The sequence below is a fragment of the Amblyomma mixtum genome, chromosome 3, assembly GCF_055824585.1.
Source record: "Amblyomma mixtum isolate Tamu chromosome 3, ASM5582458v1, whole genome shotgun sequence".
In the NCBI taxonomy this organism is placed as follows: Eukaryota; Metazoa; Arthropoda; class Arachnida; order Ixodida; family Ixodidae; genus Amblyomma; species Amblyomma mixtum.
Window position 1 is genome coordinate 32,594,377 of NC_143014.1, and position 20,047 is coordinate 32,614,423.

General features: G+C 46.7%; 1 protein-coding gene across 1 annotated transcript in view; it reads right to left on the reverse strand.

Moving 5' to 3' along the window:
- Positions 1 to 3,615: 3,615 nt before the first annotated feature.
- Positions 3,616 to 20,047, reverse strand: part of LOC149349593 (uncharacterized) — a 59,747-nt gene continuing 43,315 nt past the window's right edge. The window contains exons 5-10 of the mRNA XM_089578606.1: positions 11,928 to 12,135; positions 9,421 to 9,611; positions 9,034 to 9,163; positions 8,723 to 8,856; positions 5,544 to 5,754; positions 3,616 to 3,802 (exon numbers count right to left, since the gene is read on the reverse strand). Coding sequence (XP_089434732.1) covers positions 3,720 to 3,802; positions 5,544 to 5,754; positions 8,723 to 8,856; positions 9,034 to 9,163; positions 9,421 to 9,611; positions 11,928 to 12,135 — 957 coding nt within the window. The 3' untranslated portion in view covers positions 3,616 to 3,719. The remainder of the gene's footprint in view (positions 3,803 to 5,543; positions 5,755 to 8,722; positions 8,857 to 9,033; positions 9,164 to 9,420; positions 9,612 to 11,927; positions 12,136 to 20,047) is intronic.

Below are 20,047 nucleotides of genomic sequence, written 5' to 3' on the forward strand. Positions count from 1 at the left end.
GTCAAAGGAGCAGTGTGTTTTATTGCGTAAGCAATGATGCGCCAGGTTTCGAGCCATCTTGTAGCTCCCGGCGGTGGCCGAGGTCAAACAGATGGAGCGCCGTTGCCATAGCAACCGTTTCAGCCGCGCTCCACCTGGTGGCAGGACCGTCGCTGCGCCTAGTCGCGCGCTCTCGACGCATGTGTCGGAATGTGGAGAGAGCAGAGAGGAAACGGGGGAATAAATACACGCGTTCACCTCGGGCAAAACAGTTGCTGCTTGCTTACGCAACTTGCACGGTTTAATCAGAGCTAAACCTCAGTTAATTTTTATTAATGCAGGTTTCCAACTGCTAGAATGTCAGTATGTTTAGTTAAAGGACTATGGACAATTTTAGTTGCATGTTTGCTTCTTTGAAATCATGGAGGAATCGTAGCGAGGGCCTCTCCTGAGCTTTCCTTCCTACACGTTTTAAATGGTGTGTTATACATTAGAATACATGGCTCATCACTTGGTATTCTCCTATGACTGCTAAATGATGTAAAATTGAAGTTCTTCTTTCATGCTGTTTCGGTTTTATCAATCAGATGATGGATGTGAAGTTGAACTTTCGGCCTCGCGAGACACAAGAAACATGTGCTATAAATGTTGATACATAGTTTTAATTAATTACAACAATTAAACCAGCCTGTTTCAAGAGCTCGAATGACAGCAAATGCTGTATCAGCAGTTATGTTGCCATTTTTTTCGTGCCTCGCATGACCTAAAGGTGAACTACACGTCAGCCATCGTTCGGTTGATGAAACCAAAACAGTGTCCAGAAGAAATGCAGTAATGAATTATTTAGCAGTCGTAAAAGAGTATCACATGGTGGTCCATGTATTTTAAATTATTAATGTCTAATGCATCATTTGAAATAAGAAAACACACAAGCAAAAATTCGGTGTCTGTAGTCCTTTAAAAGTTGCAGCTCTATGTTGTCATAAGGATTGATCTCATTTTTAAGCTACTACTACGACTTCATATGCACTAAGCCTGTTCTGTTCACAAGTGGAGCACACAGTTGTAAGCAACGACTTTTGTACAGCATAACGTGCTAATCGCTGCAGCTCATGTGCACAGTGATGCATGAGCCTGCTCTTTTCTTGTGTCTAACAGGTAGAAAGATAAACACTCTGTGCAGCACTCCTGTAGGTGCAGTTATCTACCAGTGATCAGTAGCACCTGTTATCACAGTGATAAAATGAGAAAAATAATTTTTGGCATGAGCATATGAGGTTGGGTCTGGGTGCTCATGTGCTCATGTAAATTGAAATGTGCGTTAAAATTTCACATTTTGTTTTCTGACTCTACTGTGCTGACATTGCGTTGCAGTAGTCTAAATTTTCTTTTAGGTGCAATTAAATCGTGAGCTAAGATGGCAGGTGCTCAGGTTTACTTCATTAAATTTGGAACCTTGTTCGATGCAAAAGCACTCCAAAGTTAGTGGGAACAAAATAATTTATTGTGGATCAACAAGGGTTACAGCTTTTGCCTGTGCTAGCTTTGGAAAAGCATGTGTACACACTTTTTGTGGTTCATAAGTGCACGAGCACATCCTCAGTTCTATCACAAACAGTAGTTGACTGCCGTTACTCCATAACTTCTGGTTTGATGTCTGCATGGAAGGCGTGGCAATCAATGAATTGCAAGCATCTTCCTGCCTTGCCCTCTGTCAGTATTCTCCAGTTGCTTGATAGTGCCAACTACGAGTTCCATTAAAAGCCTCCACTGTGTCATCATGAGCATTGCCACCTATGAACCGCCAATGGGCGTAGATACTTTAAAATGGCCTGAAAACTTATCGAAAACAAAACAAGCCTCAATTTGCATGGTCCCATGCAGAGGTAAATTTTTGTTAGGTGGCACTGAAAACAAGAACACACTAAAGTAACCTCTTTTTCTCTGCTTATTTTGCCTTTACCAAATGAATAAATTCAGACCAAAGCAGATTCTTTTAGTCATTTTCAGATTACGAGAGCATTGGACCCTATTGTTTCGTGGAGGAAATGCAGTTTGTTTTGAGGTCAAGAAGTCCATAAAATTGTTTTTTAATTGTCGCATAACTGTGATATTCACTAAATGCATTGCCATATGTGACTATGATGTTCACCAGCCATACGATAGTGCCGTGCTTGTCATCGTCGTGCATTTGACTATCCAGCATGGAAGTCCAGTTCAAAAGACAGCTCTGTAAGTAAGCTAGGTGTGGATACCTTGTAGAAAGTATTGATGTTTACTGAAATTGCGACTCAGCTTGTCATATACCCGGTTATGTGCGAGTGAAAAGTGCTGCATTTTTGCAGTTGCAATGAGCTGTTATTATTGTTTGCTGTTTTTGCAGGAGCAAGAAGTCTGGTTCATTGCTGCATGCTTAAGTGATGTTCCAGTGGGGGGAGGGGGGAACAGGAGGGGGGGGGATTGCCTTAAGGGTATGACGCGGTAGCGTTAAGAGGTTGAAGTCTATATATGTGGAATTGGTCATTCTCTACTTTACATTCATTGATCCCTGGGAGTCCACGTAGCACACCTGACGCAGCGGTTAAGCGATGATCCAGTGCCCTGTGATGACAGGTGCTGCCACTGATAGGGCCCGTGAAACCCAGATTGCTCATCTTAGGTAACCTCTCACGACCAATGATTAATTTAACTGCCACCTGCTGCAGTGGACAGTTTGATCACACCTAGGTTGCATCTCTTGAGATTTTTCGCGCGCGGCGAATGACGCTGACGACGATCACAGCTTTTCTGCAACGCGAGGTTAAAGCCACTGCGTTAAAAATGCACTGTAAATTATATCTAGTGCCATTTCTGCCATGTAATGGACCTGGGCCTGCTGAGACATTTTGCGATATCTTGTGTGGCTTTGCCAAGCTGGCAAAGGACTGCATTCAGATGTTTTGAGTCTGTATCAGAGGACCCATTTCCATCAGCAATGTGGTTTTTTGCTCCACTTTTTGAGTTAAGAGTCGGTGCTTGTCCTGCCGCCCCTTCTTGCTGTGTCTCTCTCTGTCTTTCGTATTATCCTTTCAGGACACTTCTTACTCAAGTTCCGATTGCTTGTTGCCAAATAGAGGGATGTATGTCTGAGATAATGGCATACTTAATGCAGTGGCTTTGCAATTTACCAATGTGGGAATATGCTGGATGAGCTAATATCTGCTTCTGCTGACTAACCAGCAGCAGTACCCTCAAGGTCAGCCTGTTCACCGGCTGTAGTTGGTGGGGCAATTTCTTGCTGTGCTGTGCTTTGTTTAATGATATACCACATTTGCATTTCCTCCGAGTGAGCAACCAGATGAAAGCGTAGGCTCCACTTGCCTGTATTGTTGCCTTCTTTCAATGCATAGCACAGCCAGCAATTGTGCCTTTGTTTGTCTTCCTCAGTGATGTGTCTAACATGGTCACTTAATTGCATGCTGCAGCAAAGCATTACAGTCAGTCTTTTTCTACCCTGCATGGTTTGCCTTTTTTGTCCTTCTGATGGCTCTGTGTCCCTTGGTGCGGACCCCACGGTGCTGGTCAGTGATTGCGTAGCAGAGTTAGGAAGCCTGTGTCCAACTCATATATATACTATATGTTTAGTGCAAACAAATACACTCTTAGTTAACTTTATTATGTCAACAAGGAACAAATATTTGTATTTGTTATGTAAATTATGTACACTTATAATACAAGTCAGAAATGAGATAGGGCCACACTCAAAGGCCAGAGAAAAGTGTAGCAAGAACACTGGCAAAGATAGTAAGGATCCAGACAGGGCCATGTTGCCAGCTTCTGGAACCTGCAAAAAATAAACAATGTTTGTTGTCGTCAGTAGATGTGTGTCAAGCTCTTGAAAGAAGCAGATAAGGTTTGTCTCAGCATGAAAATCAACACCCACAGAGTGCTCATATGGCGCCAGGAGTCTGTCATTATTTGAAGCGACGGCAGCACAAAAAAGGACAGGGACAGAGACAAGAAGACAAGGACAGCGCTGAACTTCCAGGCACTTTTATTGTGAATGTTTCCATGTATATATACATTCTGTTTGAGCCGCGGTCATTGTCACCGTATTCGCAAATAGGTCAGCTCTTTGTCGGAGAGGGTGATAGAGGCAGAACTGACACAATCTTCCCCAAGATTACATATCCGTTCCAATTCCACAATTTCTCGTGTGATACGTATATATATAAATATATACGCACATCGCACGAACGTAGAATGAATATATGTGTGGAAACATTCACAATAAAAGTAGTTGGAAGTTAAGCACTGCCTTTGTCTTATCGTCTCCATCCCTGTCCTCTTTTTTGCACTGCCATTGCTTCAGATATGTACCAACACGCCGAGTTCACCACATTAATCTGTCACTATTGTTTTTTTTTTTCACATTCATTAATCATCTGACAGCTAAAACTTCTCTCTTCCATGTGAACTAGATGTAATGGGTTGGCTTGTATTTATTGAAGTATTATGACCATAGCTGTGAACGCCTGTGATGTGTGTAAATTTACAAGAAAATTATGCTATATATCTTTAGTGGTGATAAAAAGTAACTAATAACTGGCCTCACTGATGGTGAGTACAAACTGAGTGGCTGAACGACATTCACTGGTTAGAAAATTCAGATGGTTAAAGACACTGGGAAACTTGCAGAAAAGCAAAATAGATCACATTTATGAGGTCGGTGACACAATACGTCTTTGATGTGGCATTTACAGCCGCAATAGTAAATGGATGCTTCAAATAGAAATGACACCCTGGGCCAAAATTAATTTTTCTTCACCTATGAAAGGTTTGAGAAAACTGTACGCCTTTCCTGCATAGACTTATGAATGTGTCCAGCTGTACTGAATTGCATTTACTTCCCTTGCTTGAATTTGTTTCTACCTTCTGAGGTTCCCCCTAACACTTTGCACCAAAATAGCACCAGCTTGCTCTGTGACAACAATAAGCTTCAGTGGTGAAAAAAATAAAAATAAAATAGAAGCATTCAGAAACGGTTTGGTTTTGGTTTTATGGGGTTTAATGTCTCAAAGCGACTCAAGCAATGAGGGACGCCCTAGTGGAGGACTCCGGATAATTTCGACCACCTGGGGTCATTTAACGTGCACCGACATCGCACTGTACATGGGCCTCTAGAATTTCGCCTCCCGCACAGTACACAGACCTCTAGCATTTGGCCTCCATCGAAATGCGACTGCCGCACACGCGGGATTGAACCCATGTCTTTCGTGTCAGCAGTCGAGCACCATGACCACTGACCCACTGTAGCGGCATTCGGAAATGGATGGATATACAAGATGTACTGGTTCTAAGGATGGTTTTACCTGGTTCAAAACACAAGAATCCTTATGGCAACATGTGAACTTGAGTTGCATTACAAGCAAAGTTGTAAAGGATATGGGAGATACTGCAGTGGCAGTGCAAAAAAAGTCCAGATATGTTTGATGAATTGTCTGTTATTCAGAACAGAGATTTCATCAAGCATCCTGAATACCTGTGCAACGGCACTTCTTAATTGTATTCATTTAAAAACCGACCATAAAGGCCTGCCCATGCTTGTGGGTGCAGAATGTCGACAAGCCGTTCTGCGCTGCCGGAGTACTCGTCACCAATGTACGCTTGGCACCTCAGCACGAGTGACCTGTTGCTTGCGAGGGTTGGCTCTGCTGGCAGCTCAAGCCTGGCCACAGCATAGAAGGTGCCTTTTCCTGTTGGAATTGCAGCTCGGTCTGTCACATTCTCATCCACCTGGGGTGAAAAATTCACAAATTGCAAGGGGCCTACATCTTCCAAGCCATTCCTTTGAAGGGTTGATTACACAAGAGAGCACGTCTGTGTGTAGATGACATAGAAGTATCAGGGCAGTATTTAAAAGTTAAACGAAGAATATACATAGCTAGCTTTTCATGTGGTAGCTTTAGAGCCCCCATGTCGGAAAAATCGATCCGTCTGTTCGCCAAGCCTTGGTTTGCAGGGGCAAATTAGAGAGAAGGAAAGCACCCTAGCCACTTTCAGAGGAGATGAGGAAGAGGGAAAGCGGAAGGGAAGAAGAAAGGGTGGAAGATGACAGGTGGGACACTGTGGTCGCCAGTCAGAGCCAAGGGGTAGGGAGAGTGGAGAGGGGATATGCCGGGAGAGTGTAGTGGGAGTACAGTGTGTCATACAGTCACTGATGGCCCCTGTCACCAGCTTGCACGGTCTGAACCTGACAGCGACTGCTTCATCCAGGGGGAACACTAATGCTAACACATACTCTACTGCATGGAGCACAGTTGTCCGAGAGATTTAGAGACTAGTATTAGTAGTAGAAGTAGTAGATGCTAGAAACGATGCTAGCATAAAACAGTGAGTAGACTACAATGGAGTCTGTCCTTTTGACCACTGACGTGGGCGCTCGGTGAGCACGTCGGGCTGAGCAGCAATGCCTTCCACAGCGCGGTGTTCATGGACCTCAACACATGCATCGATCTGGTGCTCCACAACCAATCAGCAATTACAAACTTCAAGTACATAAGCTGTCACTTCTGTGATCACAAAGCAATGGTAGCCAAAGTGTGCAGCAAACCACAACCTGAAGTTAATGGCTGCTGGCCTTGGGATTGTTCCAGCACTTTAAATATACAACGTGAAATGCTTCTCAATAAACCTTTAAAAAAATGTCTCTATCTCAGTCACTACACAAAGAGAACACAGACACACACATATAAGAGAACACAAAAAGAATCCACGTAGTGCTAACACATTTCTGCCACATCAGTTACATTGACCGTCATCCTAACTTTTTTATGTTCAGTTGGTTTGGCTTTTTTTGTTTATGTTTTTGAATATTTTTAGTCAAGGTGACAAGAAATGCTCCAAAACGCAGTTTGGGCATTTCTTTGGTGAAAATTAAGCACCCTACCAGTGTGTGCTCAGCAGTCACTAAGCACTAACATGCTGAACTGTACACCTCTTGAAAACTTGCTGTTACAAAACTACATTGCAACAGGACTGAAAACAAAACCTAGCAATGCTCAGAGGAACTGAAAGTTTGGCAAGATAGATTTTATTCACGGTGAAAGGTAATGCACGAGCTTCAAAGACGAGGAGAGAAAAGGCAGGGCATGTACTGTGGAACTCATTTGTTACAAAATTAAACTGAATGACAGCAAAAATGCCAGTAGAAGTAACAAAAAAAAAGCCTGCAACATGCTTTGAGCAAAGACTGGCTTGTATGTGAGGCACATGAGACTGTATATAATGCTTCACCTTCCTGGTGTGCTGTTGTGAATGGCAGAACAAGGTATCAGTTTTGTCAGAAATATGCTAGGAACTCCATGCATGACAGTGGGCAGTTAAGAAGAATGAGAAATTGTTTAAATCATCTGAGTCCACTCTAAGGCTAATGTTCAAATGGTGCCTGATTTAGCCGATGTAGTACATATGCCCACATGTGTAGGGAATTCTGTGAGTGCTTGAGATTACTCAGCACAGATTTTTTTTTTTTTAAAGCTGTGAAAGATATGCAGGTGCAGTCTGTCCAGATGAATTCTATGGCAAGGCAGATATGTTAGGAGAAGGTAAGTGACGCCAACCAAGTAAAATACAGGAAAAACACGACGTTTCGGGACCGGCTCGGCCCCTTCTTCACGGTAATATCTGCCTCTTTTGAGGCAGATATTATCGTGTTAACGATAAAGTTTATTTTTTGAAATTGAGAGCCATCGAAACATCGAAATTGAGCCTATATTTTTCAATTTTGCAAATCGGCAAGGTGGTTAGAGATATCCCACGTCTTCGAACGCTGCTTAAGTTGGCTTTCCCATGTTGCACATTCACTGAATGGCATTTCTGCACATGGCATCCTCATGGAAATAATGTCAGCATCTTCTATGTCATAAAACACGTGAATTGCATTAGTATTTCCTGCATTAAATATTCCAGTGATGCCAATGTGCAACACAGGAAAGCCAACCTAACAAGTTTTCAAAAGCATGTTTCTCATGTTCTATATCTCGAACCACAACATGGATTCCGACATTTTAAAACTTGCTCGATGCGATGGTTCAGCGGCTATGGTGTTCAGCTGCAGATCCCAAGGTAGTGACATCGAATCCTAGCCATGGCGGCCGCATTCTAATGGAGGTGAGATACACAATACGCCCGTGTGCTGTGCAATGTCGATGCATGCTACAGAACCACAGGTGGTCTAAATTAATCCAGAGCCTGCCTCTGCTGTGTCTCCCATAGAACATGTGTTGCTTCGGGACACTGAACACCACCTAACTCCATTTTAAAAACTGAGCTTGTTTTCAATGTTGATCGCCTTCAATTTCACAATATAATTTTGTGCTCTACAATCAGAAGTTAAAAAGTTGACTGGTTAATATTAGTTATTTAAACGCCTTAACTTTCACTCCATTACGTAAATGTCTGCCTTGTAGTGCAGTTCATCTACACACACCGCACTGGTGTAACCTTCATGGCTTTTAAAAGAAAGATCTGTATTAAATAAGTGAAGCAGCCAGTATAGACAACTCCGGACTGACAGCGCACAGATTTCAGCATTCTGTTGTGCACAGCACATGTGGAATGTTATTGAATGCCAAATCTCATCCTGGCCACAGTGTGAGGAATTAAAATTTATGCAACCACAACATGTTAGCCTAGTGAAGGTGTAGCATGTCCATTGGTATACATCATGCCAACAGACAGGATGATGCTACCTCAGACTTACCCTGTCGCCATTGACATACCACGTCAAAATGGGAGCAGGCTTTGATGGCCCACTGGAACATGTAGCATTTATGGCATCGCCAATCTTGTAGGCAGTTTGGAGATTTTCTATTTCAGGGTCTCTGCTAGGAAGAGCTTAAAGAGAAAAAGAAATTGTTAGAACCATGGCACACATTCTTCAAATCAAATTTTTCTGAAGGCCTTGGCTTCCTCTCCTCCCAGATGCATAAACTTTTATCAGCAGCAAACCCTCAATAAGCCAAATGCAGATCCTGTGATTTCCCCACATTGTTGTTTTTCAGATTAGCTCACCGTATACTTGCAGCTTCTTTTCTGAGATCTTGGTGCGATAGCTAGGTAGCTTGACTTTGCAGGTGTAGGTACCCTCAGTGGTTAGTTCTGATCGACTTAGGTAGATGTGGCCTCTATATGAAATGTCCTCCTGGAAAAAGAAGCACAGCATTTGGCTACAAAACCTTCACAAATGCATAATGAAGCTACTGAATGACTTCGAAAGCATGGCTTCAAATGTAGCTTTCTTTTTTAAATGCATATGTACCAAAGAAACCCGCTATGCTTTCGGTTAACTGGAAATTGGCCTCGGACGCATTTAATTTGAGAAACCACTGTACTAACAGCCACTGACAGTACATTGCCATGTTCTAATGTCACCTACAGACAAATGCAACTCTGACTTACATTGATATGAACACCTGAGACACTGCTGATAATCTTCGGAGTGCTGCTTGTAGATGAGTACACATAAAATTCTTGGCCATCCTTCAGCCATTGAATGGAATGTGCCCCAGGGGAGCTGCAGTTGAGCCAGAAGCCACTGTCACGGATGACTACGCTGGGAACAGACAGAACTACCCCTTCTTCTTGGTTTTCTGCACACATTCAAAAAAAGAAAACGGACTAGTCACGTCACTGTTTCTACAACCCCAGTGCATTTTATCATAAGACTTCTAGTCACTTAATCTCAGCATGACCTTCTGTCTGCTAATTCTTATTTCAAGTTGCATGCAACCCCACGACAGAAATAAAAGTGGGAAGAGGGTAAACAGTTGGACCAAATCATGCTATGCAATGCTGTCATGCTAACCATTTTATTGGCTTGCTATATCTCCTGTGCGTTTGCCTCTAGCTATACAGCACTAATTTCTTTGTTTGAGGCAAATTTAGCATCGTTCACCTTAAATGGGGCCCTTTTATATGCCAACTAGGGAACGCAGCAAAAATATTTCACAAAGCAAAGAGCTTGGCAACTCTTCCTCCGCCATTTTCTCGCCAACAGATTTTGCCACCGGTACTAATGTCTATTGTTTTCTCTAGCATCTTGAGCATCTTAAAAAAAATCCAGAATCCCTGCAGTGCTGATTTTATGATTCCTGTTGTATTAATATACTGCTTCGAACTACTCCGACAGTTTGTAAGAAATTTTTATGTGCGCGTAAAATATTTACCATTGGTGTTTTTCGCTTCAAAACTAACCAACTGGTTTTCTTGAAGCCTGGAAATGCTACTTAAAGTAGACCACAAACTATTTATTTTGAATCGAAATGATAAGTAGCGCCTGAAAAGGTTAAGAGGAAACCAGTCAGAGAGACAAAGGACAAGATAAAGAAAGGCACATATACAAGGACTGGACTATCTGCTTTATCAAAGCAGATATGTAGTAATATATCTCTGGCTTCTTTTTTCTTGTCATTTGTCTGTTTGACTGGTCTCCTCTTAAGTATGAAACATCTGTACAAGAATTTCTCTCTCCTGTTCTCTCTTGTATGGCGAGGCTTTCAGCGCCCTCTCCTTCCCTTCTTTCTCACTACGTCGGCACTATAGTCCTCTTTCGGCAAAAACCCGTTGGCTGTCTGTCAGCCTGTCTGTCTGTCTCTGTGCATGTGTGTGAAGCCTCCTTCCGACGAAATTGAAAGCCGCAATGGAAAGGCGATCAATGTAAAAGCGAAAGGTACAAGCAATGCTTCTAATGCAGATTTGTCGCGTCACATATCGCATGATCTGATGGTGAAACAGCGCAACGGCACGAGGACAAAGAAAAAACGTAACATAGCACTTTCTCCATCATATGTCTAGCCACCTCGCCCGTTAGTTCAAGTTGTTAATCGTGTAATCACCTGTGCACTTTCTTTTTTATTGCTGCTGCTGCTGGTTTACACATGTCACCTGTTAAAAAAAGCGGACAAGCTCGTAGGTTCGACTGATCCACGAGCTTCCAAAATGGTTGTCCTTTTGCGACATCAAAGCAGAGCGTGCCCGCTCCTGCTACTGTTATTTCAAAAGTCCAGACGCCCTGCCATCTTTACCTCCATCGACCACTCGGACCACACCCGGTCCTTTGAAGGTTCCGCGCTTAGGCTTCACCGCATGTTAGGTCAAAGTGCAGTGAAGCCAGCTTTACAGATTCGGCGATTATGGTCTATGCGGTGATGCGCATTGGCGGCCGCGGCAAGCGGTCACGGTGACGGTATAGAGGCTATGCACTGAGACCGCAGAGGCCGTCATTTTTACGTCCATGCAGCATGGCAAAAGGGTGCGACGCGGGTTTAATAGGCTTATCTCCGCCTGCTCCGGCCTGCACTGCTAAAGCTGTACGTTACACGCCAAGATGAAGCCCTTACACAAGAGCGAAAGCGGCAACGCCACTTCGATGCACACCCTCTCCATGTCCTTACTGACAGTGGCGACAGCCATTATTGTAACCCCCTTGACAACCTGCCGCTCTGATGCTGACCAAATATATGACGTTCTAATCTTCGAATATCGACATTTTCATAGGATGTGATTCTAACCGGTACCACGATTATTACTACGAAACTTAAACTTTAGATAACATTCCTGCACCGTTTTTCTTTATTTAAATCAGGCAGCGCAGAAGTAGCAGAAGTAAAAACAATTCTTTTTAAACAGATCCATGCAACGCTTGCTGAAGCAGTGAATCTTCAGTTTTGCCTCGCCAAACCATGATAGCGCCGCGCGGGGTTATCTCAACCTCCATTTTGATTCTCAACCTCCATTTTGCCATTTTGATTTTTCATGCTTCCTCCCACCGTAATCATTGAATCAAGAACGGAGCGAACATTTTTATGCGCGCCTTAACTGTGAATCCAAACTGAAGTCACGGCAGCTAGCCCTCCTCCACGTACACAATACAGTACCGGCTATAGGCGCCAGAGTCGTTCGTATACCTGGCCTCAGGGGAGGCGTGGTCGCCCTGGTGACGAGCTTCTCGGCGACGCGGCGTCCCAGCACGGGCACGTCCATGACGCAGCTGATGCGCATCACGCCGTCGACGAAGTGCTGGTCTCGTGCCCGCAGCGCCAGCTGCTGCCGCCGCTCCTCCAGGGCCCCCACACGGACCAGCTCGACCCGCTGCTCGGTCTCCTCGTCGTCCGGCTGCGCGCACATATGCCCTTCCCTCAGTCACAGCCCCCAGACAAGCCGAGGCGGTATGGAGTGGCACGGTTATGGTCTCACTCACGGTGAGGGAGGGAAACAAGGCACAGCGACAGAGGGGCGCCACAGTGGAGGCTCTGGAATAATTTCGACCACTAGTTGGGGCTCCACTGACACGGGGGCGCTTTTGGCCGGGACTCCATCCGGCAGCCAAACGGGCTCTGGCGCCACTTACCTCTTCTGCGACATTCGCGGGCACTGAGTGGCGAATGGGTATGCACAAAAACGCAGTCCCTGCGATGCCTGGCGGAGAAAGCGGCCCCCTCATCGGCTGTCCGCACTACACCGCAGCTCGCGCGAGTTCACGTCCAAAACATCCCCGAGCAAATCTGCGCACGCGTGCGAACGGACGTGATCCGGGCGCGTGAAATACGCACTAGCCGGTTTTGCCCGACACACTGCATAACGTGAGCGCTCTCGTGCCTTCCGACGCGCGCACACCACAACCGGTGTGGACTGCTGTTGCCTAGGCGTCGCCAACTGCTGCTCCTTTTGAGCAAATATTTACGCCGCTCCTGAGACCAATACCAACGGAACCGGAAGCACATAATGCAGCTGGCGGCATACGCCTGAACAGCGGCTCCTGGTACCCAAGCAAGCGGGAGGAAAACACACGGACCACGAGAGGAGCAATCGAAACGACCTCCCATTTGATTCTGGCAGATTCTTCCCTTTCACTTAAAATATTAAACTCAAAGGACATTTCGTCTCCATGACGCTGGAACCTGGGCAAGACTTGGTTGATTTCGAAGCTTGAAGGCTGCGGTGTTTTTTGCGTCGTAGTCTCTTGTTGGCGACGACTGCAAATGAAAACCGCCTGGCGTATGCCCTCTCTTTGCCAAAAGCAACTAGGCTATCGGGAGATTTATTACCATCCAGAGGAGGATAGCGACAGCGCAGGTTCACGTCACGCGCAGGTTTTCCTCGCAGCCGACGAGGGCTGGCTGCAGTAGCGTCAACGCTCCGCCGCGAGGCCGCTTTTCCGCGGTCATCCCAGACTGGTTACTTCACGCTGAGACTGTACCTGACCGCTTAATTAGAACACATGCGAGCTCACGGTTCCATCGCCTCTGCAACATTCGCTCTTCCGTACGCGTTGCCACGTCGGATTAGACACACTAACGAAAAAGCGTTTCAGGTTTGTATCCACCCTGGTCGGTGCAAATGCGCCTCGGCAGCGCAATCGACCTCGAGAAAATTATAACCGCGAGGAGCCGTTCGTCCTGTCCCCACTGATCTCCGTCGTCGTTTCAGCCTGCGAGTCGATCTGTCAAGATGTGGATCGATGCCGACCAGAACAAGTACCTGAGTGTTGCAGCCCAGCGAAAGAGACTTCCTCGCCGCCAACCGCACATTCGCGCCCCTTCCCGAAAGACAGCCTCTGGAAAGAACGGTGGCTTGCCGACCTCGCGTGAAGCTGCCTTCTGCCGAGTACCGTGTAGAGTCGCACAATTCGGGCAATTTCCATTTTTAGGGATTGCTCCCGTTCTGGGGAGAACCTGGCGTTGTCGGAGCGGCGTGAGCGAAAAATCCCCTGAGAAATCCACAGACGTGACCCTGTGACGTCATCACAGCCTACCCACCGGATTGCCAGCATACTGCTCAACGTGGCAGGTGGCAGTTAAATTAATGGCTGGTCGGGAGAGATTGCTTGAGAAGAGCAACCAGGACCTCACAAGCCCCACCGGTGATTGCGTTTGAAACAGCCACCTTTGCGGGGCAGTGACGCATCGCTTAGTATTTTAGCACGTGCTAAAACGTTCAGCACTAAGGTTATGGCCCTTTCAAAAGTGTACTCAACTGTTGACGCTGCATACGAGCGACTTCGCGTAATTCGCCGTAGAACACCGCCGCAGGTGAACCGCAGATGAGCGCATAAGATGTATTCTATAGAGAAGATATTAGCGTTGCTAGGCGTGCACAAGAACACTTTCAACGTCATTTGGACAAGCTGGAAAGACGGGAATGGCGATCCTTTTGCGCGAAGGTAGATCCTAGAAAACCTCTTTCTAAGGTATGGAGCATTGCACGCAGCCTCAGCGGTCAACCCGCGCAGTTACATCCTTTAAAGGCGTAGTTGTAAATGCGAATATTTCTCGTCTCGACGCGGCGGAGGCTTTCTGTTCCAAGATCATTGCTCCATTAACAGCCATAATCTCGGTGCCGCTGCCTCTCGAAAGCTTTACCCCTTCTCCAAACACTGCTCTCCTTCACGAACCATCCGCTATGGAAAAGCTCCGTGCGGCTGTGGCAGCTACCACTGAAAGATCGTGCCCGGGACTGGAAGATGTTAGCTACACTGCCCTCTCTCACCTCAGAAGTCTCACCTCTCCTGTAATCATTAAAGTGTCTATCTCTCTCGCCGCGTGGGCTGTGGGCTCCCCACGATCTATGAATCTATAACAAAGAATGACCAATTCCGCATATATGGGCATTAACGCGAGCCTAAGCGGCCTTCCAGTTTTTCTCTCTAAAATCGGGCCTGAATTGAATATTCATTAGTTTTCACGCACTTTTGACAATTGGATGATTAGCAGGGAAATTGGCAATTTTTTTCGGCTGAAGATATAAACTGGCTCGACAACTTACTGTTTTTATTGTGCGAAATCGGTGACACTCGTCTTAGCGCTCGTCCTTGCAAGCGCTCGGCGCAAATGCAATGCTGTGTCCGGCGGCGCGTTTCTCGCAGCGCTGCTGCATAAGTGATATGCGATACACTGTGCGACACGTTAATCGCACATCGGCGGCTAAGAGCTTTCGTTGGCGACCTGTACGACATTCCAAACTCAGTTTTATTTTTTGCTAGTTCCTGAAGCTACGGAGTCGACTTATAGCTGGATCGACCAATTTGGCAGTAAGTATGGGTAGTAATGTTGATTTGACACCGATCTGATTTATAAAAAAGTCACGTACAAGATACGAGTTTACGCTATTCATTAACATGCTTGCTTCCTTTGCTTCCATTAGGAAGCAAATTCTGGCTGAACTAAGCATGAAGCTTTTTTTTCTTTTAACACGCTGCCTCAGGTGAAGACGACAGCGAACTTTCCTCAAGGGTCGCCCCTGCTTGACCACGGCCGGACTGGAGAAGCGGCGCAAAACACAAGAGCGCAAATATCGAGTAGCACTCGACAAATACTTTCACTGTGGCCTTCATTAATCCCAACAAACAAGGATTGATGAGAAAATTGCCATAAAATACAGCAGTTAATAAATTTTATAAACGTGCGCATCACAACACGACGAATCGTTTGACACCAACCGGGACCCCTTGAGAAAAACGGTTCGGCCGAAATGGCCGTCTGAAGGTCCTCTGAATGCATGGTTTGGGGGCAGAAAGGTCGTCGGTGCGAATCCCACACATAATTTGGGCTTCATCTCAATTAGTAATTTTATCTTCAAGAACCCGCCGTCATTTGACACCACTTGGAACATTCTGCGTCAAACGGGTGGCCCCCAAATTTTATGCAAATGGTGGTGTCCCGGAGGGGGTCCCACTTGGATGGTTCCACTGTTACTATATGATATAGTGTGAATGGGGGTAACTGTTTGGCTCAATTTGACCTTCATTGCAGACAGGCGTCCTTGACAAATGTAAGTAGTAAAAGCTAACGCTCTTCAAAGCGTCTTCGGTCATAAAATTCGCCCAACGGCTGGAGGGAAGTTTCACCGAGAGCGGTTCTGCAGTACGCCCCCGATGTACAGACAGAGGAGGGCGCAGTTCTCTCCCGAAGCAGAAGGGCTTCGTCGCCACTTCATCATCGTCCATCGCCGATGCAAGAAGCGCACTCAGCGAGGGATGAAGGCCTTTCCCCGGGGAGGATCGTCTCCAGCCAAGATGCGCGCTATGCTGGGATGCGGCGGCCACATTCGAGCGTCGGGAAATCCCGCACGCAGCTCTCGGTTCGCGACGTTTCCGCACGTCTATAAGCGGAACGCGCGAGGTCTGGGATGCTTCGCTGTGACGGGATTTGGTTTCGAAACAGCTGAAACATTTCTCGATAATCGAGTTCCCTGCGGCATTTTACAGTTTGTTACCCGTTGAACACGAATATCTCGATTGAAAAAGGCAGAATAAAAAATAAAAGGCAAGCGGATGTTTTTTACAAGAAAACGCGCACCAGCGCCTGCGGGCACCGAGCGAACGCCGCTGTTGCCCGTGATTGGACAGAACCGTCCCGCCGTCATCCGTGGGATCTCCGGCCGGGGCCGACGGAGGTTAGGTTACGCTGCACATTAATACCCCCGAAAGCAGAAGATGAGACACCCGTCGCTGTGGCTCAGTTGGCAGAGCACCGGATGCGAAATTCAGAGGTCCTGGGTTCGGATCCGACCGGCGGCTTGTGGTTGTTTTTTCTTCCGCTTCGTAATCAATTATCTTTACAAAATAATTACCCTATTGATCTTCCATTGATGAACACCACAAAAAAAATCTCCTATGCTACTTCGTTTTGGTGACTGTTGGCTTCCGTCATGTACAGTATTTGTCAAAAGTAACCAGGCTGCATGGTTTGCTTGTAGCTTGTATAGTGGAGCCCTTGTCGCTTTCCTAAAGCTCAAAAGGTGATGGAAGGTAAGAAGACCCCCAGTCCAGACCATTGCAGCTTCAGGGAAGCTGTAACGGCTCCACTGTACGAGCTAGAAGCAAACCATGCAGCCTGGTTACTTTTGACAAAGACTGTACGTAATAAAGAGCCCCTCTTTACTCTTCCATTGTCTGCTCAATATTCTGTGTAGGCAGTTCAGGTATGCTGCATACCGCCAGTTTGTCTCGCAGAACGACCGAGCTGGAGAAAACAAACAGCAACGGCAGAAAACTGCGTTGGTCCGTCGTTCACCAAAGCGCGGGATGGAGCTGAGCAAGCGAGCAAAGCAGGACGGCCGGCCGACTCTCCGCGGATGGCGTCGCTTCCGCCAGCACTACCCGGCGCTCCCGGAAGTGAAAAGGGCGTCTCGGCGGCTCGGTTTTAACAATAAATTTCAGCTCTTTTTCCGGACAGAATCGGGGAAAAAATTGACACACATGATTTACAGGGTCCCTTCTTCCCAACCACTGCATTTCATGCATTTTTTATAACCGCTTCAGCTTCCCTTTAACGCTGCGCTCCCGGTCGTTTCATTCTCAACGAGAAACCGCTTATGAGGCAAACGCAACCGAATCGTGCCACGTTTTATGCGCCCATTCATGTGTCACTACGCGCCGAAATGGTGTAAGCTTTTCAATCATCATTATCCTCTTATTTTTCATGTTCTGGACGCCGACGAAAGATTTGTGGTGCATATCCAGCTTACACGGAAGTTAGTTCACTGCACACGAGTTGCTGCACGATTAAGCGGCATGCATCATATAGTTTGTGGTCATAGAAACAAAACGAAGGCCTGTGGTAGTTTGTCCGCAGGTGTTACATTTGTACATCGTTTCTTGTTACCACTCCCACTCTGCCGTCTCGAGGTGGCAGCACGTACTATAGCGCTCAGTACAACATACCAACAGCAACAGTATACTGCGGCACGCGTTTTATCGTGATGCTAGACACTACAAGGGTCTCCGTTTTTGGACTTGGAGATAGACGGTTTGCAGAGTGAGCACCGCCAGGGTCGCATCGCTACTTGAAGAGAGCAGTGACCATGCATTTTGCATTGTACAGTCGGGGACAAAAGTCTCCAGGACACGTGAGTCGCAAAGGAAGCCGACAGATCTACTATTAGTTACTGGATCGAGATCACAATTGTGGACGTAAAATTCAAACTCGCGCTCTTTAATCTATGTTAGTGAAACGATGCGATTGCTGACAAATGTGGCGCCTACGAGCCTAAGTCATTTTCCGAGCGTCCTATACTCCTTTAACGCATTGCAGTCGAAGTTGCCAAAGCTAGCGCGCCTTTTCACGCAAGCTAAATCCAGGCCCAAAAAGTAGTTCGAGATACAAACAAAGTGAACGCAGGCATATTTCGTTGCGACAAATATCCAGTGCCGGGACCGGCAACCTCCAGCCTCATTTCTATCCTGCGACTCATCGAGACTTATTCAAGAAAGAATGACATGCGGCAGTATGATACGCGGCGGGTAGAGCGAATCCCTCTGACTATCTGCGTCTAAAAAGTTGTTCACACTCAGCGAAAATTATCGTCAGAGGGCCCGAACACTGAGCGCCTCACAGCTTCCACCGTAATTTCCAATGCTACAGTACTTCGTTTTATACCGCTCTTTGTCTTCGTCCAAACACTCACCGAGGCTTTGAGGAGAACGAGCGATACGTGGCGGAGTATAATAAGGTTTTTCGGCCGCGCTACTTTCTCACCCTCCACAGCGTTGACTGTTGCGTATGAAACTGAGTAAAGAGACTTTTGCCCCCGGTAGTACACAGTCACACTGGGCTGCTATAGCTACAGATTCGCGGCAACTGCTGCTCACTTTCGTCTGGTGTTAAGCGCCCGTGACAATGAGAATTGCAATTCCCTTTGGAAGACCACCGAATTTCCCTGGCCCAGCGGTCTTCAGTATTTCCCTCGGCATTCTTCAAAACGCGGTTTTTGAGGCTGTTCCCTCTGGATGCAAAGCCGCGTGTGCTCTGGTTCCCTTTTTTGGCTGCTTCCCATCTGTGTCACCCCTATCCCCCAGCTGCGTCTTCTTTCGTTTTTCATCTTAGGCCGGAGGCCACATGAAAAGGTACATTTAAATAAATAAACAAAACCCGCAGCCAGTCTAAGCAGCACAAAACTTAAATGGGATGCGCTAAAATGGCGGGGCTTAGAAGGCAGACCCGAGCCGGCCCTGCCAGCCCGAGCGTTCTCTGGCTCGGAAATAGAACGTACGAAGCTCTCCTTCGACCCCGTTTCACATTATACGAGGTTGTGAGCTGGAGCGCGAAATCCCAAAACGTCCAGGCAGGCGGGGCACGAAAGAAGCCAAGCCGCGTTTTTCAGCAGGAAAAAAAAAAAGCTCTGCTGAAAATTGATCCCTCGGATACGTGCGGGATCAAGAAGCTCGTCCTGAAAACGGTGAGGCGGGGTCGACGGAAACAACAGGCGAAGTCCGTCGAGTAGGGTTTAATCTGGATCTAGAGGCCGGTAAATGCTCGTCTGTGCGTTGCGATTCCACCCGCACGATTCCATCCGCGCGGTTGGCCGAGGCCGGACGGACAGCCGCGCCCGTCGCCCTGCTTGCACGGGATCACCGGGCGTGCAGCTTGGCGAACTTGCGAGCACAACAGGTCCTATATACGACGAAAGACGATGTGTCTTCGTTAGCATTATTGGTTGTGCACTTCTTTCCGTTGCGTCTTTAATTTTGATTTCGCCGTCGACCACTGCTGCAGAGTGGAGACTCGTATAAGGTGGGAGGCGCAACCACCGGACGGTGCCCCGATCCGCAGGCGCACTGGGAAATGAGGTTTCACAAACACACTCACACCACGCCTTTTTCGCCGGAAGAGGACTGTACTTGTAACGCAGCAAAAATTAAGAAGCAAACAAACAACATATCTGTATTTGAAACTCCGTGCTCGCACAGCCAAAATGAATAAGGCCCCCTTACCCAAACCAGAATACAAAGAAAAAAATTATTGATAAGCTAAGCTCTGGCATACCTTATGTTTTATTCAGCGAGAGCATTACCATTACTACAGTTGTCAACAGCAGGTTCCGCTACAGTTCTAGAAAGTCCGGATGCCACAGATTGTTCTCGCTGCCCGCGCATACTCAACTTTCATTTCGCGTCTGTAGACAGACTGATCCCGCCGGCGGTCATCGTAACGTCCAGCATCTCGCATATAAGAACTTTCTTTCCGCGACGACGACGACGTCGTTTTTCACGATTACGAGCGCGAACGTCTTCCTTCTTTGGTGGTGG